The sequence below is a fragment of the Cherax quadricarinatus genome, chromosome 24 (assembly GCF_038502225.1).
Source record: "Cherax quadricarinatus isolate ZL_2023a chromosome 24, ASM3850222v1, whole genome shotgun sequence".
NCBI lineage: Eukaryota > Metazoa > Arthropoda > Malacostraca > Decapoda > Parastacidae > Cherax > Cherax quadricarinatus.
The window spans coordinates 11,839,972-11,853,762 of NC_091315.1; the positions used below are offsets into that span (position 1 = coordinate 11,839,972).

General features: G+C 47.3%; 1 protein-coding gene across 4 annotated transcripts in view; it reads right to left on the bottom strand.

Annotated features, from left to right (window-relative positions):
- Nucleotides 1–13,791, bottom strand: part of jbug (filamin-type immunoglobulin domains fbug) — a 495,234-nt gene that overhangs the window by 274,239 nt on the left and 207,204 nt on the right. For all 4 annotated transcript variants that reach the window (XM_070088188.1, XM_070088189.1, XM_070088185.1 and 1 more), the window contains 2 exons: nt 4,701–4,919; nt 3,443–3,674 (listed from right to left, as the gene is read on the bottom strand). In XM_070088188.1, the coding sequence (XP_069944289.1) occupies nt 3,443–3,674; nt 4,701–4,919 (451 nt within the window). The remainder of the gene's footprint in view (nt 1–3,442; nt 3,675–4,700; nt 4,920–13,791) is intronic.

Genomic DNA, 13,791 nt, shown 5'->3' on the forward strand with positions numbered 1-13,791 from the left:
ATCATGTCGGAGGATCTCACCAAGGACCATAACATTGTATCAATCGCATCTGCTAGAAAAATGACAGGATGGATAATGAGAACCTTCAAAACTAGGGAGGCCAAGCCCATGATGACACTCTTCAGGTCACTTGTTCTATCTAGGCTGGAATATTGCTGCACACTAACAGCACCTTTCAAGGCAGGTGAAATTGCCGACCTAGAAAATGTACAGAGAATCTTCACGGCGCGCATAACGGAGATAAAACACCTCAATTATTGGGAGCGCTTGAGGTTCCTAAACCTGTATTCCCTGGAACGAAGGCGGAAGAGATACATGATTATATACACCTGGAAAATCCTAGAGGGACTAGTACCGAACTTGCACACGAAAATCACTCACTACGAAAGCAAAAGACTTGGCAGACGATGCAACATCCCCACAATGAAAAGCAGGGGTGTCACTAGCACGTTAAGAGACCATACAATAAGTGTCAGGGGCCCGAGACTGTTCAACTGCCTCCCAGCATACATAAGGGGGATTACCAACAGACCCCTGGCAGTCTTCAAGCTGGCACTGGACAAGCACCTAAAGTCAGTTCCTGATCAGCCGGGCTGTGGCTCGTACGTTGGTTTGCGTGCAGCCAGCAGCAACAGCCTGGTTGATCAGGCTCTGATCCACCAGGAGGCTTGGTCACAGACCGGGCCGCGGGGGCGTTGACCCCCGGAACTCTCTCCAGGTAAACTCCAGGAAGACTTAATTACAGAAAGAAAAATTAATCTTCTTCCTTAATGTGATATTTCCATGAATTTGAACTAAATATATATATATTATATATATATATATATATATATATATATATATATATATATATTTCTTGTAAATTTATTGTACATAAAGTATTAAGTTAAAATGTTATGTACCAAGAGAAGATAAAGTATTGTATTTAAATACTTTAATAAATTTGAATATTATTCTATGGAGTTTCCCAGTTGAAATTACTTCCCCTAGGTCTCTAAAATACCTTTAACTAACTCTGGTCCAGTATCTTGGTGCCTAAGATAGGAACACTCCAAACTCTCAAGTTCTTTATAAAACTGCTTATTCGCAGCAATGGGGAGAGAACAGTGAACATGGGGAGAGAACAGTGAACATGGGGAGAACAGTGAACATGGGGAGAGAACAGTGAACATGGGGAGAGAACAGTGAACGTTCTCTGTCGATAACAGAAGGAAACATTATCCTGGTGTTATTATAAAAGTGGGTAATGTTACCTTCGTGTTAATAAAAGAGCGTGAAGTATCTCAGTGTTATTATGTTACTTAGTAAAGTTACAAGACAACATATTTAAGTTTGCATAGTTATTTTAACTCTCCTGTATAGTGTTATAATAATTCTGGGTAGCACCCACCCTGGGATCTAACACTATCAACACCGTCTCTAGGCACCCTGGGATCTAACACTATCAACACCGTCTCTAGCCACCCTGGGATCTAACACTATCAACACCGTCTCTAGGCACCCTGGGATCTAACACTATCAACACCGTCTCTAGGCACCCTGGGATCTAACACTATCAACACCGTCTCTAGGCACCCTGGGATCTAACACTATCAACACCGTCTCTAGGCACCCTGGGATCTAACACTATCAACACCGTCTCTAGGCACCCTGGGATCTAACACTATCAACACCGTCTCTAGCCACCCTGGGATCTAACACTATCAACACCGTCTCTAGGCACCCTGGGATCTAACACTATCAACACCGTCTCTAGGCACCCTGGGATCTAACACTATCAACACCGTCTCTAGGCACCCTGGGATCTAACACTATCAACACCGTCTCTAGGCACCCTGGGATCTAACACTATCAACACCGTCTCTAGGCACCCTGGGATCTAACACTATCAACACCGTCTCTAGGCACCCTGGGATCTAACACTATCAACACCGTCTCTAGGCACCCTGGGATCTAACTCTATCAACACCGTCTCTAGGCACCCTGGGATCTAACACTATCAACACCGTCTCTAGGCACCCTGGGATCTAACACTATCAACACCGTCTCTAGGCACCCTGGGATCTAACACTATCAACACCGTCTCTAGCCACCCTGGGATCTAACACTATCAACACCGTCTCTAGGCACCCTGGGATCTAACACTATCAACACCGTCTCTAGCCACCCTGGGATCTAACACTATCAACACCGTCTCTAGGCACCCTGGGATCTAACACTATCAACACCGTCTCTAGGCACCCTGGGATCTAACACTATCAACACCGTCTCTAGGCACCCTGGGATCTAACACTATCAACACCGTCTCTAGCCACCCTGGGATCTAACACTATCAACACCGTCTCTAGGCACCCTGGGATCTAACACTATCAACACCGTCTCTAGGCACCCTGGGATCTAACACTATCAACACCGTCTCTAGGCACCCTGGGATCTAACACTATCAACACCGTCTCTAGCCACCCTGGGATCTAACACTATCAACACCGTCTCTAGGCACCCTGGGATCTAACACTATCAACACCGTCTCTAGGCACCCTGGGATCTAACACTATCAACACCGTCTCTAGGCACCCTGGGATCTAACTCTATCAACACCGTCTCTAGGCACCCTGGGATCTAACACTATCAACACCGTCTCTAGGCACCCTGGGATCTAACACTATCAACACCGTCTCTAGGCACCCTGGGATCTAACACTATCAACACCGTCTCTAGCCACCCTGGGATCTAACACTATCAACACCGTCTCTAGGCACCCTGGGATCTAACACTATCAACACCGTCTCTAGGCACCCTGGGATTTAACACTATCAACACCGTCTCTAGCCACCCTGGGATCTAACACTATCAACACCGTCTCTAGCCACCCTGGGATCTAACACTATCAACACCGTCTCTAGGCACCCTGGGATCTAACACTATCAACACCGTCTCTAGGCACCATGGGATCTAACACTATCAACACCGTCTCTAGGCACCCTGGGATCTAACACTATCAACACCGTCTCTCTGCACCCTGGGATCTAACACTATCAACACTGTCTCTAGGCACCCTGGGATCTAACACTATCAACACCGTCTCTAGGCACCCTGGGATCTAACACTATCAACACCGTCTCTAGGCACCCTGGGATCTAACACTATCAACACCGTCGGATCTAACACTGTCAACACCTTCTCTAGGCACCCTGGGATCTAACTCTATCAACACCGTCTCTAGGCACCCTGGGATCTAACTCTATCAACACCGTCTCTAGGCACCCTGGGATCTAACACTATCAACACCGTCTCTAGGCACCCTGGGATCTAACACTATCAACACCGTCTCTAGGCACCCTGGGATCTAACACTATCAACACCGTCTCTAGGCACCCTGGGATCTAACACTATCAACACCGTCTCTAGGCACCCTGGGACTCTAGCATCACCTAGTACCAACCTTTGACTTCGTGGCCATTAAAATAAGCGTAAATCTTGTGCTTGGCAGCCTGCGAGGGTGTGAAGGTGACCTCGTAGAGGCCACGGTCGACCTCCAGCGTGTTGGAGTGTAGTGAGCGACCTCCCTGCGTCACGTCAACCTTGGCGTCACCCCACCCGCACTCTGTAGCGTCCACCACGAAGGTGAAGGACTTCCCAGCATCAGAATGTGGACCCTTCTCCAAGCCGTGGAGCTGAAAATTGGTTAGATACAACAACCGTCAATGTCAGGCTCAATGTTATTTATTTCTATAATGATTTACTCTGATAACTTGAAAAACTGTGACTGGCAGTCACTACTGGCTGGCTGGCAGTCACTACTGGCTGGCTGGCAGCCACTACTGGCTGGCTGGCAGTCACTACTGGCTGGCTGGCAGCCACTACTGGCTGGCTGGCAGTCACTACTGGCTGGCTGGCAGCCACTACTGGCTGGCTGGCAGCCACTACTGGCTGGTAGTCACCACTGTCTGGCAGTCATTAAGTGCACATATGAACACGGTGGAGCTTCTCACATTACCTGGCGTCTCCGCTCATTACCAGGTCAATTAGAAAGCTGCACATGGATATCTACCATATATAATTACACTAGTTAGAATTTTTTCCCGCTGACTTCCATACCTGTGATTTACCCGTGACCTGTTCTAAGATTTCCATTTTCTTTAATGCATCCACACTTATTCTGGCAATATTTCTGATTGTTGTTGTTTGCAGGGTGGATAGGCAAGGTCCACGGATGTTTATACTTTTCTTCTTGTGTCCATGGTGCCCCTGCTTTTAGCTAAGTCTTACACTTCCTCTCATACCTCTCACTCCAGTACGTTGTTACGGTAGGGGTGAGGCTCTTCAGTATCTTCTATGTATTTACTGCATACCTAATTCTCTTTAGAAAGTACTATGAAGGGTTCCCAGTAGTTTAAATGCCTTGAACACAAAGCCAAGAGGACGTTTCAACTACTGAGAACGCCTTAAAGAACTGCTAATGTACTTTCTGGAGAGAAGACGAGATGCCTGATAAATAATATACACAAGCAAGCTACTGGAGGGGCCTACTCCAAAATCATCACACTACAATATAACGTACTGGAATGAGAGATACGAGAGTACAAGACAGAGCCAGTGAAAAGCAGGGGCGCCATGGGCTGTGACTGTCGTAGACGTGGGGGGTACAGGACTCACCTTGAGACTGTGAGGGTCGTAGACATGGCAGGTACAGGACTTACCTTGAGACTGTGAGGGTCGTAGACGTGGCAGGTGAAGGGTGAGCCCTGGATGTGCTCATCGTCGTAACAGACAGCAATGGACCACTGACCAGCCTCGTCTGGCTGGAAGGTGGCAGCGTACACACCATCCTCCACCTTGACGGGGCACGTCAATGGTCGCTTGGTGGGTGAGTATGCTGTCACCTCTATGTCCCCTCCCCCGGCACCGTTACTGTTGATCTGAATAACAACATGGTGACTAGGACAGCAACATGGTGACTAGGACAACATGAAACTAGATGGTGACTGAGACAACAAAATGCAACAGATGGGCACACAGGTGGGTAATGTCAGCTTATTTTATTAGTGGTATACAAGAAGAGTAGATGAACAGGACACATGTGCAACACTTTGGTATCTATTTCAAGTTGCGCATCATTATTATTGTGGGGAAGCGATGGCAGTGGTTCTCAACTGGTGGTCCATGGTGACATTTTGGGTGGTCCAGAGAACGTTCACTATATTTGGTAATAAACTGAAGATTGGTGCATATAGTCTTAAATTTATCGAAAATAATGTGTGGATCAGCGATATACGCATTGACCAGCGTGAATGGGAGTGGTCGGATAATGGATTCGCCCGTGTTAAATGCAGCGACAGTCAAACTGCGGAAGCGATATCATGTGAACCTTGCATGTTGAGGTAGTTGGTCCGTGACATCGTGTGTGTGGGTGTGCGTGCGTGAGAGCGCGGGCCATCCCTGTTCGATTCCTGTCAGCCACGCGGCTGCACGTAATTCTGTCGTTTAGTGCAGTAGACACTGAACTACTGAGCTGAATAGTTGTTTTTTTTCATCCTGCAGTGCTTTACAGGTGTGGTGGAAGCTGATTAGTTGTTTTTTTTCATCCTGCAGTGCTTTACAGGTGTGGTGGAAGCTGATTACAGTCTCGGGGGTGGCCGGGGAATATGGCTCAATATAACGCTATTATAGCTTCTACGGCTTATTTATCTATCACAATTGATCTAATATGACATAATAAACAATATAAATAACAAAGAAGTATGGTAAATACTCCAGAATGAATAATATATGGAATATTCCCAGAGCGCTCCATCGGGAATAATAGATTCCCATTCTCAGAGAGGGGCTTACATTCTCTTTCTCTCACCTCCAGGGTCCTTATATTAGAGAAAACGAACATGGTTAACTATGATATACACTCGTAATGCAGTATAAGACTGAGAAAAATGTTATTTTCTCGAAAAAAAAAAAAAAAAGGTGGTCCGGCTGTTTCGCGGATTATCTCGGAAGTAAGTTATTCACATATATGAGCAAGTAACTTCGTTAATAATAGCAGGAATGTAATGAAATTCACAGAGAACATAAAGGAAAGATTGTTTTACAATCCCATGGATCGCTTTTTGAGATATCATAATTTGTTTTTGATTTTTGTGAGGGCAAAAGTCAGATATTTGGCTGAAAGTCAAAAAACATACAAAATTTTTTTTTTTTAAGAATGAAGAAAGGATAAATTACAGAACGGCAATCCATTAGAAATACAGTTTAGCATTGTTTTATGCGTAGATAATGCCAAAACAACTTCTCCAAGTCCCACTTCGACGGCACCTTGCAATATGTATGATTATTAGTAAATAATTTTTTTCTCAGTTGTTTTTTGAGCTATCTTATTGAAACTTGGTCACATTACTATTGAAAGGTGCTTCTTTACGTACAAAAAAAATGAAAGAAATCGAACGAAAATTAAAAAAAAAAAATTACCCTTCAATGACCCCTTACAGGTGTGGTGGAAGCTGATTAGTTGTTTTTTTTCATCCTGCAGTGCTTTACAGGTGTGGTGGAAGCTGATTAGGTTTTCTCGTATAAAATGTAATATAAATGGAAGCTGAGAGGAAGATTAGGTTGTGCTGCTGTGTGCTGTGTTGTGCTGCTGTATTATGCTGCTGTGTGCTGTGTTGTGCTGCTATGCTGCTGTGTGCTGTATTGTGCTGTGTTATGCTGCTTTGCGCTGTGTTGTGCTGCTGTATTATGCTGCTGTGTGCTGTGTTGTGCTGTGTTATGCTGCTTTGCGCTGTGTTGTGCTGCTGTATTATGCTGCTGTGTGCTGTGCTGTGCTATGCTGCTGTGTTGTGCTGTTGTGTGCTGTGTTATGCTGCTGTGTGCTGTGTTGTGCTGCTGTATTATGCTGCTGTGTGCTATGTGCTGCTGTATTATGCTGCTGTGTGCTGTGTTGTGCTGCTGTGTTATGCTGCTGTGTGCTGTGTTGTGCTGCTGTGTTATGATGCTGTGTGCTGTGCTGTGTTATGCTGTTCTACTGTGTGCTGTGTTCTGCGTTGTGCTGCTGCGTTATGCTGCTGTGCGCTGTGTTGTGCTGCTGTGTTATGCTGTGTGCTGTGTTGTACTGTGTTATGCTAATGTGCGCTGTGTTGTGCTGCTGTGTTATGCTACTGTGTACTGTGTTGTGCTGCTGTGTGCTGTGTTGTGCTGTTATGATACTGTGTGCTGTGTTGTGCTGTTATGATACTGTGTGCTGTGTTGTGCTGCTGTGTTATGCTGCTGTGTGCTGTGTTGTGCTGATGTGCTATGCTGCTATGTGCTGTGTTGTGCTGCTGTGTTATGCTGCTGTGTGCTGTGTTGTGCTGCTGTGCTATGGTGCTGTGTGCTGTGTATTACTGTGTTGTGCTGCCGTGTTATGCTGCTGTGTGCTGTGTTGTGCTGCTGTGTTATGCTTCTGTGTGCTGTTGTGCTGCTGTGTTATGCTGTGTGCTGTTGTGTTATGCTGCTGTGTGCTGTGTTGTGCTGCTGTGTGCTGTGTTGTGCTGTTTTATGCTGTGTGTTGTTATGCTGCTGTGTTATGCTGTGTGCTGTGTTATGCTGCTGTGTTATGCTGTGTGCTGTGTTATGCTGCTGTGTTCTGTGTTATGCTGCTGTGTGCTGTGTTGTACTGCTGTGTTATGCTGTTGTGTTGTCTTGTGCTGTGTTATGCTGTTGTGCTGCTGTGTGCTGTGTTGTGCTGCTGTGCTATGCTGCTGTTTGCTGTGTTATGCTGCTGTGTGATGTGTTGTGCTGCTGTGTTCTGTGTTGTGCTGCTGTGTGCTGTGTTGTGCTGCTGTGTGCTATGTTATGCTGCTGTGTGCTGTGTTATGCTGCTGTGTGCTGTGTTGTGCTGCTGTGTTATGTGTTGTGCTGCTGTGTTATGCTGCTGTGTGCTGTGTTGTGCTGCTGTGTTATGCTGCTGTGTGATGTGTTGTGCTGCTGTGTGATGTGTTGTGCTGCTGTGTTCTGTGTTGTGCTGCTGTGTGCTATGTTATGCTGCTGTGTGCTGTGTTGTGCTGCTGTGTTATGTGTTGTGCTGCTGTGTTATGCTGTGTGCTGTGTTGTGCTGCTGTGTTATGCTGCTGTGTGATGTGTTGTGCTGCTGTGATCTGTGTTGTGCTGCTGTGTTGTGTTGTGCTGCTGTGTGCTGTGTTGTGCTGCTGTGTGCTATGTTATGCTGCTGTGTGCTGTGTTGTGCTGTGTTATGCTGCTGTGTGCTGTGTTGTGCTGCTGTGTTATGTGTTGTGCTGCTTTGTGCTGTGTTGTGCTGCTGTGTGCTGTGTTGTGCTGTGTGGTGCTGCTGCTGTGTGCTGTTTTATGCTGCTGTGTGCTGTGTTGTGCTGCTGTGTGTTGTGTTATACTGCTGTGTGCTGTGTTGTGCTGCTATGTGCTGTGTTCTGTGTTATGCTGCTGTGTTGTGCTGTGTGCTGTGTTGTGCCGTGTTATGCTGCTGTGTGCTGTGCTGTGCTGCTGTGTGCTGCTGTGTCATGCTGCTGAGTGCTGTGTTGTGCTGCTGTGTTCTGAGTTGTGCTGCTGTGTGCTGTGTTGTGCTGCTGTGTGCTGTGTTATGCTGCTGTGTGCTGTGTTGTGCTGCTGTGTTATGCTGCTGTGTGCTGTGTTGTGCTGGTGTGTTATGCTGCTGTGTGCTGTGTTGTGCTGCTGTATGCTGCTGTGTGCTGTGTTGTGCTGCTGTATGCTGCTGTGTGCTGTGTTGTGCTGGTGTGTTATGCTGCTGTGTGCTGTGTTGTGCTGTTATGATACTGTGTGCTGTGTTGTGCTGTTATGATACTGTGTGCTGTGTTGTGCTGCTGTGTTATGCTGCTGTGTGCTGTGTTGTGCTGATGTGCTATGCTATGTGCTGTGTTGTGCTGCTGTGTTATGCTGCTGTGTGCTGTGTTGTGCTGCTGTGCTATGCTGCTGTGTGCTGTGTATTACTGTGTTGTGCTGCCGTGTTATGCTGCTGTGTGCTGTGTTGTGCTGCTGTGTTATGCTTCTGTGTGCTGTTGTGCTGCTGTGTTATGCTGTGTGCTGTTGTGTTATGCTGCTGTGTGCTGTGTTGTGCTGCTGTGTGCTGTGTTGTGCTGTTTTATGCTGTGTGTTGTTATGCTGCTGTGTTATGCTGTGTGCTGTGTTATGCTGCTGTGTTATGCTGTGTGCTGTGTTATGCTGCTGTGTTCTGTGTTATGCTGCTGTGTGCTGTGTTGTACTGCTGTGTTATGCTGTTGTGTTGTCTTGTGCTGTGTTATGCTGTTGTGCTGCTGTGTGCTGTTGTGCTGCTGTGCTATGCTGCTGTTTGCTGTGTTATGCTGCTGTGTGATGTGTTGTGCTGCTGTGTTCTGTGTTGTGCTGCTGTGTGCTGTGTTGTGCTGCTGTGTGCTATGTTATGCTGCTGTGTGCTGTGTGCTGTGTTATGCTGCTGTGTGCTGTGTTGTGCTGCTGTGTTATGTGTTGTGCTGCTGTGTTATGCTGCTGTGTGCTGTGTTGTGCTGCTGTGTTATGCTGCTGTGTGATGTGTTGTGCTGCTGTGTGATGTGTTGTGCTGCTGTGTTCTGTGTTGTGCTGCTGTGTTCTGTGTTGTGCTGCTGTGTGCTATGTTATGCTGCTGTGTGCTGTGTTGTGCTGCTGTGTTATGTGTTGTGCTGCTGTGTTATGCTGTGTGCTGTGTTGTGCTGCTGTGTTATGCTGCTGTGTGATGTGTTGTGCTGCTGTGATCTTTGTGCTGCTGTGTTGTGTTGTGCTGCTGTGTGCTGTGTTGTGCTGCTGTGTGCTATGTTATGCTGCTGTGTGCTGTGTTGTGCTGTGTTATGCTGCTGTGTGCTGTGTTGTGCTGCTGTGTTATGTGTTGTGCTGCTTTGTGCTGTGTTGTGCTGCTGTGTGCTGTTTTATGCTGCTGTGTGTTGTGTTATACTGCTGTGTGCTGTGTTGTGCTGCTATGTGCTGTGTTCTGTGTTATGCTGCTGTGTTGTGCTGTGTGCTGTGTTGTGCCGTGTTATGCTGCTGTGTGCTGTGCTGTGCTGCTGTGTGCTGCTGTGTCATGCTGCTGAGTGCTGTGTTGTGCTGCTGTGTTATGCTGCTGTGTTCTGTGTTGTGCTGCTGTGTTCTGAGTTGTGCTGCTGTGTGCTGTGTTGTGCTGCTGTGTGCTGTGTTATGCTGCTGTGTGCTGTGTTGTGCTGCTGTGTTATGCTGCTGTGTGCTGTGTTGTGCTGGTGTGTTATGCTGCTGTGTGCTGTGTTGTGCTGCTGTATGCTGCTGTGTGCTGTGTTGTGCTGCTGTATGCTGCTGTGTGCTGTGTTGTGCTGGTGTGTTATGCTGCTGTGTGCTGTGTTGTGCTGCTGTATGCTGCTGTGTGCTGTGTTGTGCTGCTGTGTTATGCTGCTGTGTGCTGTGTTGTGCTGGTGTGTTATGCTGCTGTGTGCTGTGTTGTGCTGCTGTATGCTGTGTTGTGCTGGTGTGTTATGCTGCTGTATGCTGCTGTGTGCTGTGTTGTGCTGCTGTATGCTGCTGTGTGCTGTGTTGTGCTGCTGTATGCTGCTGTGTGCTGTGTTGTGCTGCTGTATTATGCTGCTGTGTGCTGTGTTGTGCTGCTGTATGCTGCTGTGTGCTGTGTTGTGCTGGTATGTTATGCTGCTGTGTGCTGTGTTGTGCTGCTGTATTATGCTGCTGTGTGCTGTGTTGTGCTGCTGTGTTATGCTGCTGTGTGCTGTGTTGTGCTGCGTTGTGCTGCTGTGTGCTGTGTTGTGCTGCTGTGTTATGCTGCTGTGTGCTGTGTTGTGCTGCTGTGTTATGCTGCTGTGTGCTGTGTTGTGCTGCTGTGTTATGCTGCTGTGTGCTGTGTTGTGCTGCTGTATGCTGCTGTGTGCTGTGTTGTGCTGGTATGTTATGCTGCTGTGTGCTGTGTTGTGCTGCTGTGTTATGCTGCTGTGTGCTGTGTTGTGCTGCTGTGTGCTGTGTTGTGCTGCTGTGTGCTGTGTTGTGCTGCTGTATGCTGCTGTGTGCTGTGTTGTGCTGCTGTGTGCTGTGTTGTGCTGCTGTGTTATGCTGCTGTGTGCTGTGTGCTGCTGTGTTATGCTGCTGTGTGCTGTGTTGTGCTGCTGTGTTATGCTGCTGTGTGCTGTGTTGTGCTGCTGTATGCTGCTGTGTGCTGTGTTGTGCTGGTATGTTATGCTGCTGTGTGCTGTGTTGTGCTGGTATGTTATGCTGCTGTGTGCTGTGTTGTGCTGCTGTGTTATGCTGCTGTGTGCTGTGTTGTGCTGCTGTGTGCTGTGTTGTGCTGCTGTGTTATGCTGCTGTGTGCTGTGTTGTGCTGCTGTATGCTGCTGTGTGCTGTGTTGTGCTGCTGTGTTATGCTGCTGTGTGCTGTGTTGTGCTGCTGTGTGCTGTGTTGTGCTGCTGTGTTATGCTGCTGTGTGCTGTGTTGTGCTGCTGTGTGCTGTGTTGTGCTGCTGTGTTATGCTGCTGTGTGCTGTGTTGTGCTGCTGTGTGCTGTGTTGTGCTGCTGTGTGCTGTGTTGTGCTGCTGTATGCTGCTGTGTTATGCTGCTGTGTGCTGTGTTGTGCTGCTGTATGCTGCTGTGTGCTGTGTTGTGCTGGTATGTTATGTTGCTGTGTGCTGTGTTGTGCTGCTGTGTTATGCTGCTGTGTGCTGTGTTGTGCTGCTGTATGCTGCTGTGTGCTGTGTTGTGCTGGTATGTTATGCTGCTGTGTGCTGTGCTGCTGTGTTATGCTGCTGTGTGCTGTGTTGTGCTGCTGTGTGCTGTGTTGTGCTGGTATGTTATGCTGCTGTGTGCTGTGTTGTGCTGCTGTATGCTGCTGTGTGCTGTGTTGTGCTGGTATGTTATGCTGCTGTGTGCTGTGTTGTGCTGCTGTGTTATGCTGCTGTGTGCTGTGTTGTGCTGCTGTATGCTGCTGTGTGCTGTGTTGTGCTGGTATGTTATGCTGCTGTGTGCTGTGTTGTGCTGCTGTATTATGCTGCTGTGTGCTGTGTTGTGCTGCTGTATTATGCTGCTGTGTGCTGTGTTGTGCTGGTTTATGCGGGTTATAAACATAAGTGTTTTATTATTACATGTGTATTAAATTCTGTTTTTCACATCTTTATTAATGCCAAATTGGACATATAATATATTTCATTATATTGTCCACAGATAAAGATACATGGCAATGGCAGGAATGTTAAGCGCCAGTATTCAGAGGACAACACTAAACCTGGCTTCACCTGTCAAGAACAAGATGGCATGGAATTACCACAGTGTGTTATTTGTTTCAAAGTTTTGGGGAATGACTCACTGAAGTCAGCTAAGTTTTAACTCCGTCTTGGAAAGTGTCACCCCAATTTGTTGCAAAAGGATAAAGATTATTTCGAGCGGCTGTTATCACTTTTCAAGCAGCAGCGCCTTGACGTGACAGATATATTCTATGAAAAAACCACCAATGTTGTGCTCGCTTCCTACACTGTCGCACAGGATAAGTCTCATACGATTGTAGAGAATTATTATTATTATTATAATCAAAAAGAAGCGCTAAGCCACAAGGACTATACAGCGCTGCAGGGCAGGAAGGAAGCGAGGGCATCAGGTGGCAAAAGGGAGATGGATGAGCAACAGGTTACGGATAACAGCGGGGCAGTGGATGGTGAAAGGGTAAAGGGCAGCAAGAGACTGAACCAGAAAGGGCTGAGGGGAGTGCGAAAAGTATCATCAGAGTTTGTGGAGTAAATCAGTCGTTGTCAAGAAGTCAATGAGAGAGTCAGAATTAAAGGAGGGTCCATCAGCAAGAAGGGAAGGTAAAGAGAGAGTAGGAGAACGAAGACGACGTTGGAGGTAAATTCTGCGTGCTCGTTGATAGAGAGGGCAGTCTAACAGAATGTGGCTAATCGATACTGGAACTTGACACTGCTCACAGAGAGGAACAGGGTGCCTCTCCATGAGATACCCATGAGTAAGACGAGTGTGGCCAATGCGAAGGCGGGAGAGAGTGGTCTCCCAACCTCGGCACTGATGACAAGAAGACGGCCAGTAACCTATGCTCGGTTTAATAGAATGAAGTTTGTTACCGAGCAGAGTTGACCAACGTTGTTGCCAACGGGTGCGAAGGTGGGTAGCTATTGCAGCAAAATAGTCCAGAAATGGAACACCTCGATAGGAAATTGGTAGGTCATATACTGCTGACCGCGCAGCAGTGTCTGCCTGTTCATTGCCCTGTACGGCGACATGACCAGGGACCCAACAAAAAACAATATCTTTATGTTTGGTAGAGATACGGCGTAGCCAAAGTTGGATACGGAGAACTAGGGGATGAGATGTATCAAATTTTCGTATAGCCTGTAGAGCACTAAGGGAGTCTGAGACTACTACAAATGATGACACAGGCATAGATGCGATACGAATAAGTGCTGCAAGAATGGCATACAGTTCAGCAGTAAAAATGCTAGCTGAAGATAGTAAATGCCCTCGTACGACGCTGTCCGGAAACACTGCTGCGAATCCGACGCCGTCTGAAGACTTAGAGCCATCTGTGTACACAGCGGTGGCATGAGAATGAGAGTGGAAGTGATCAAGAAAAAGAGAGCGGGAAGCCACCGTAGGCAGTTGAGCTTTCGAGCAAGGGAGTGAGAAAGAACAGACCCGAACAGCTGGAACTTCCCAGGGGGGTAGGGAAAAGTGAGATGCTACATGAACATATAAAGGTGGTAACTGAAGGGAAGACAAGAGTGAAAGTAGGCGAAGAGAAAAGGGACGGAGCAAACAGGGGCGGCGAACGAATAAAGAATGTCTACTAATAT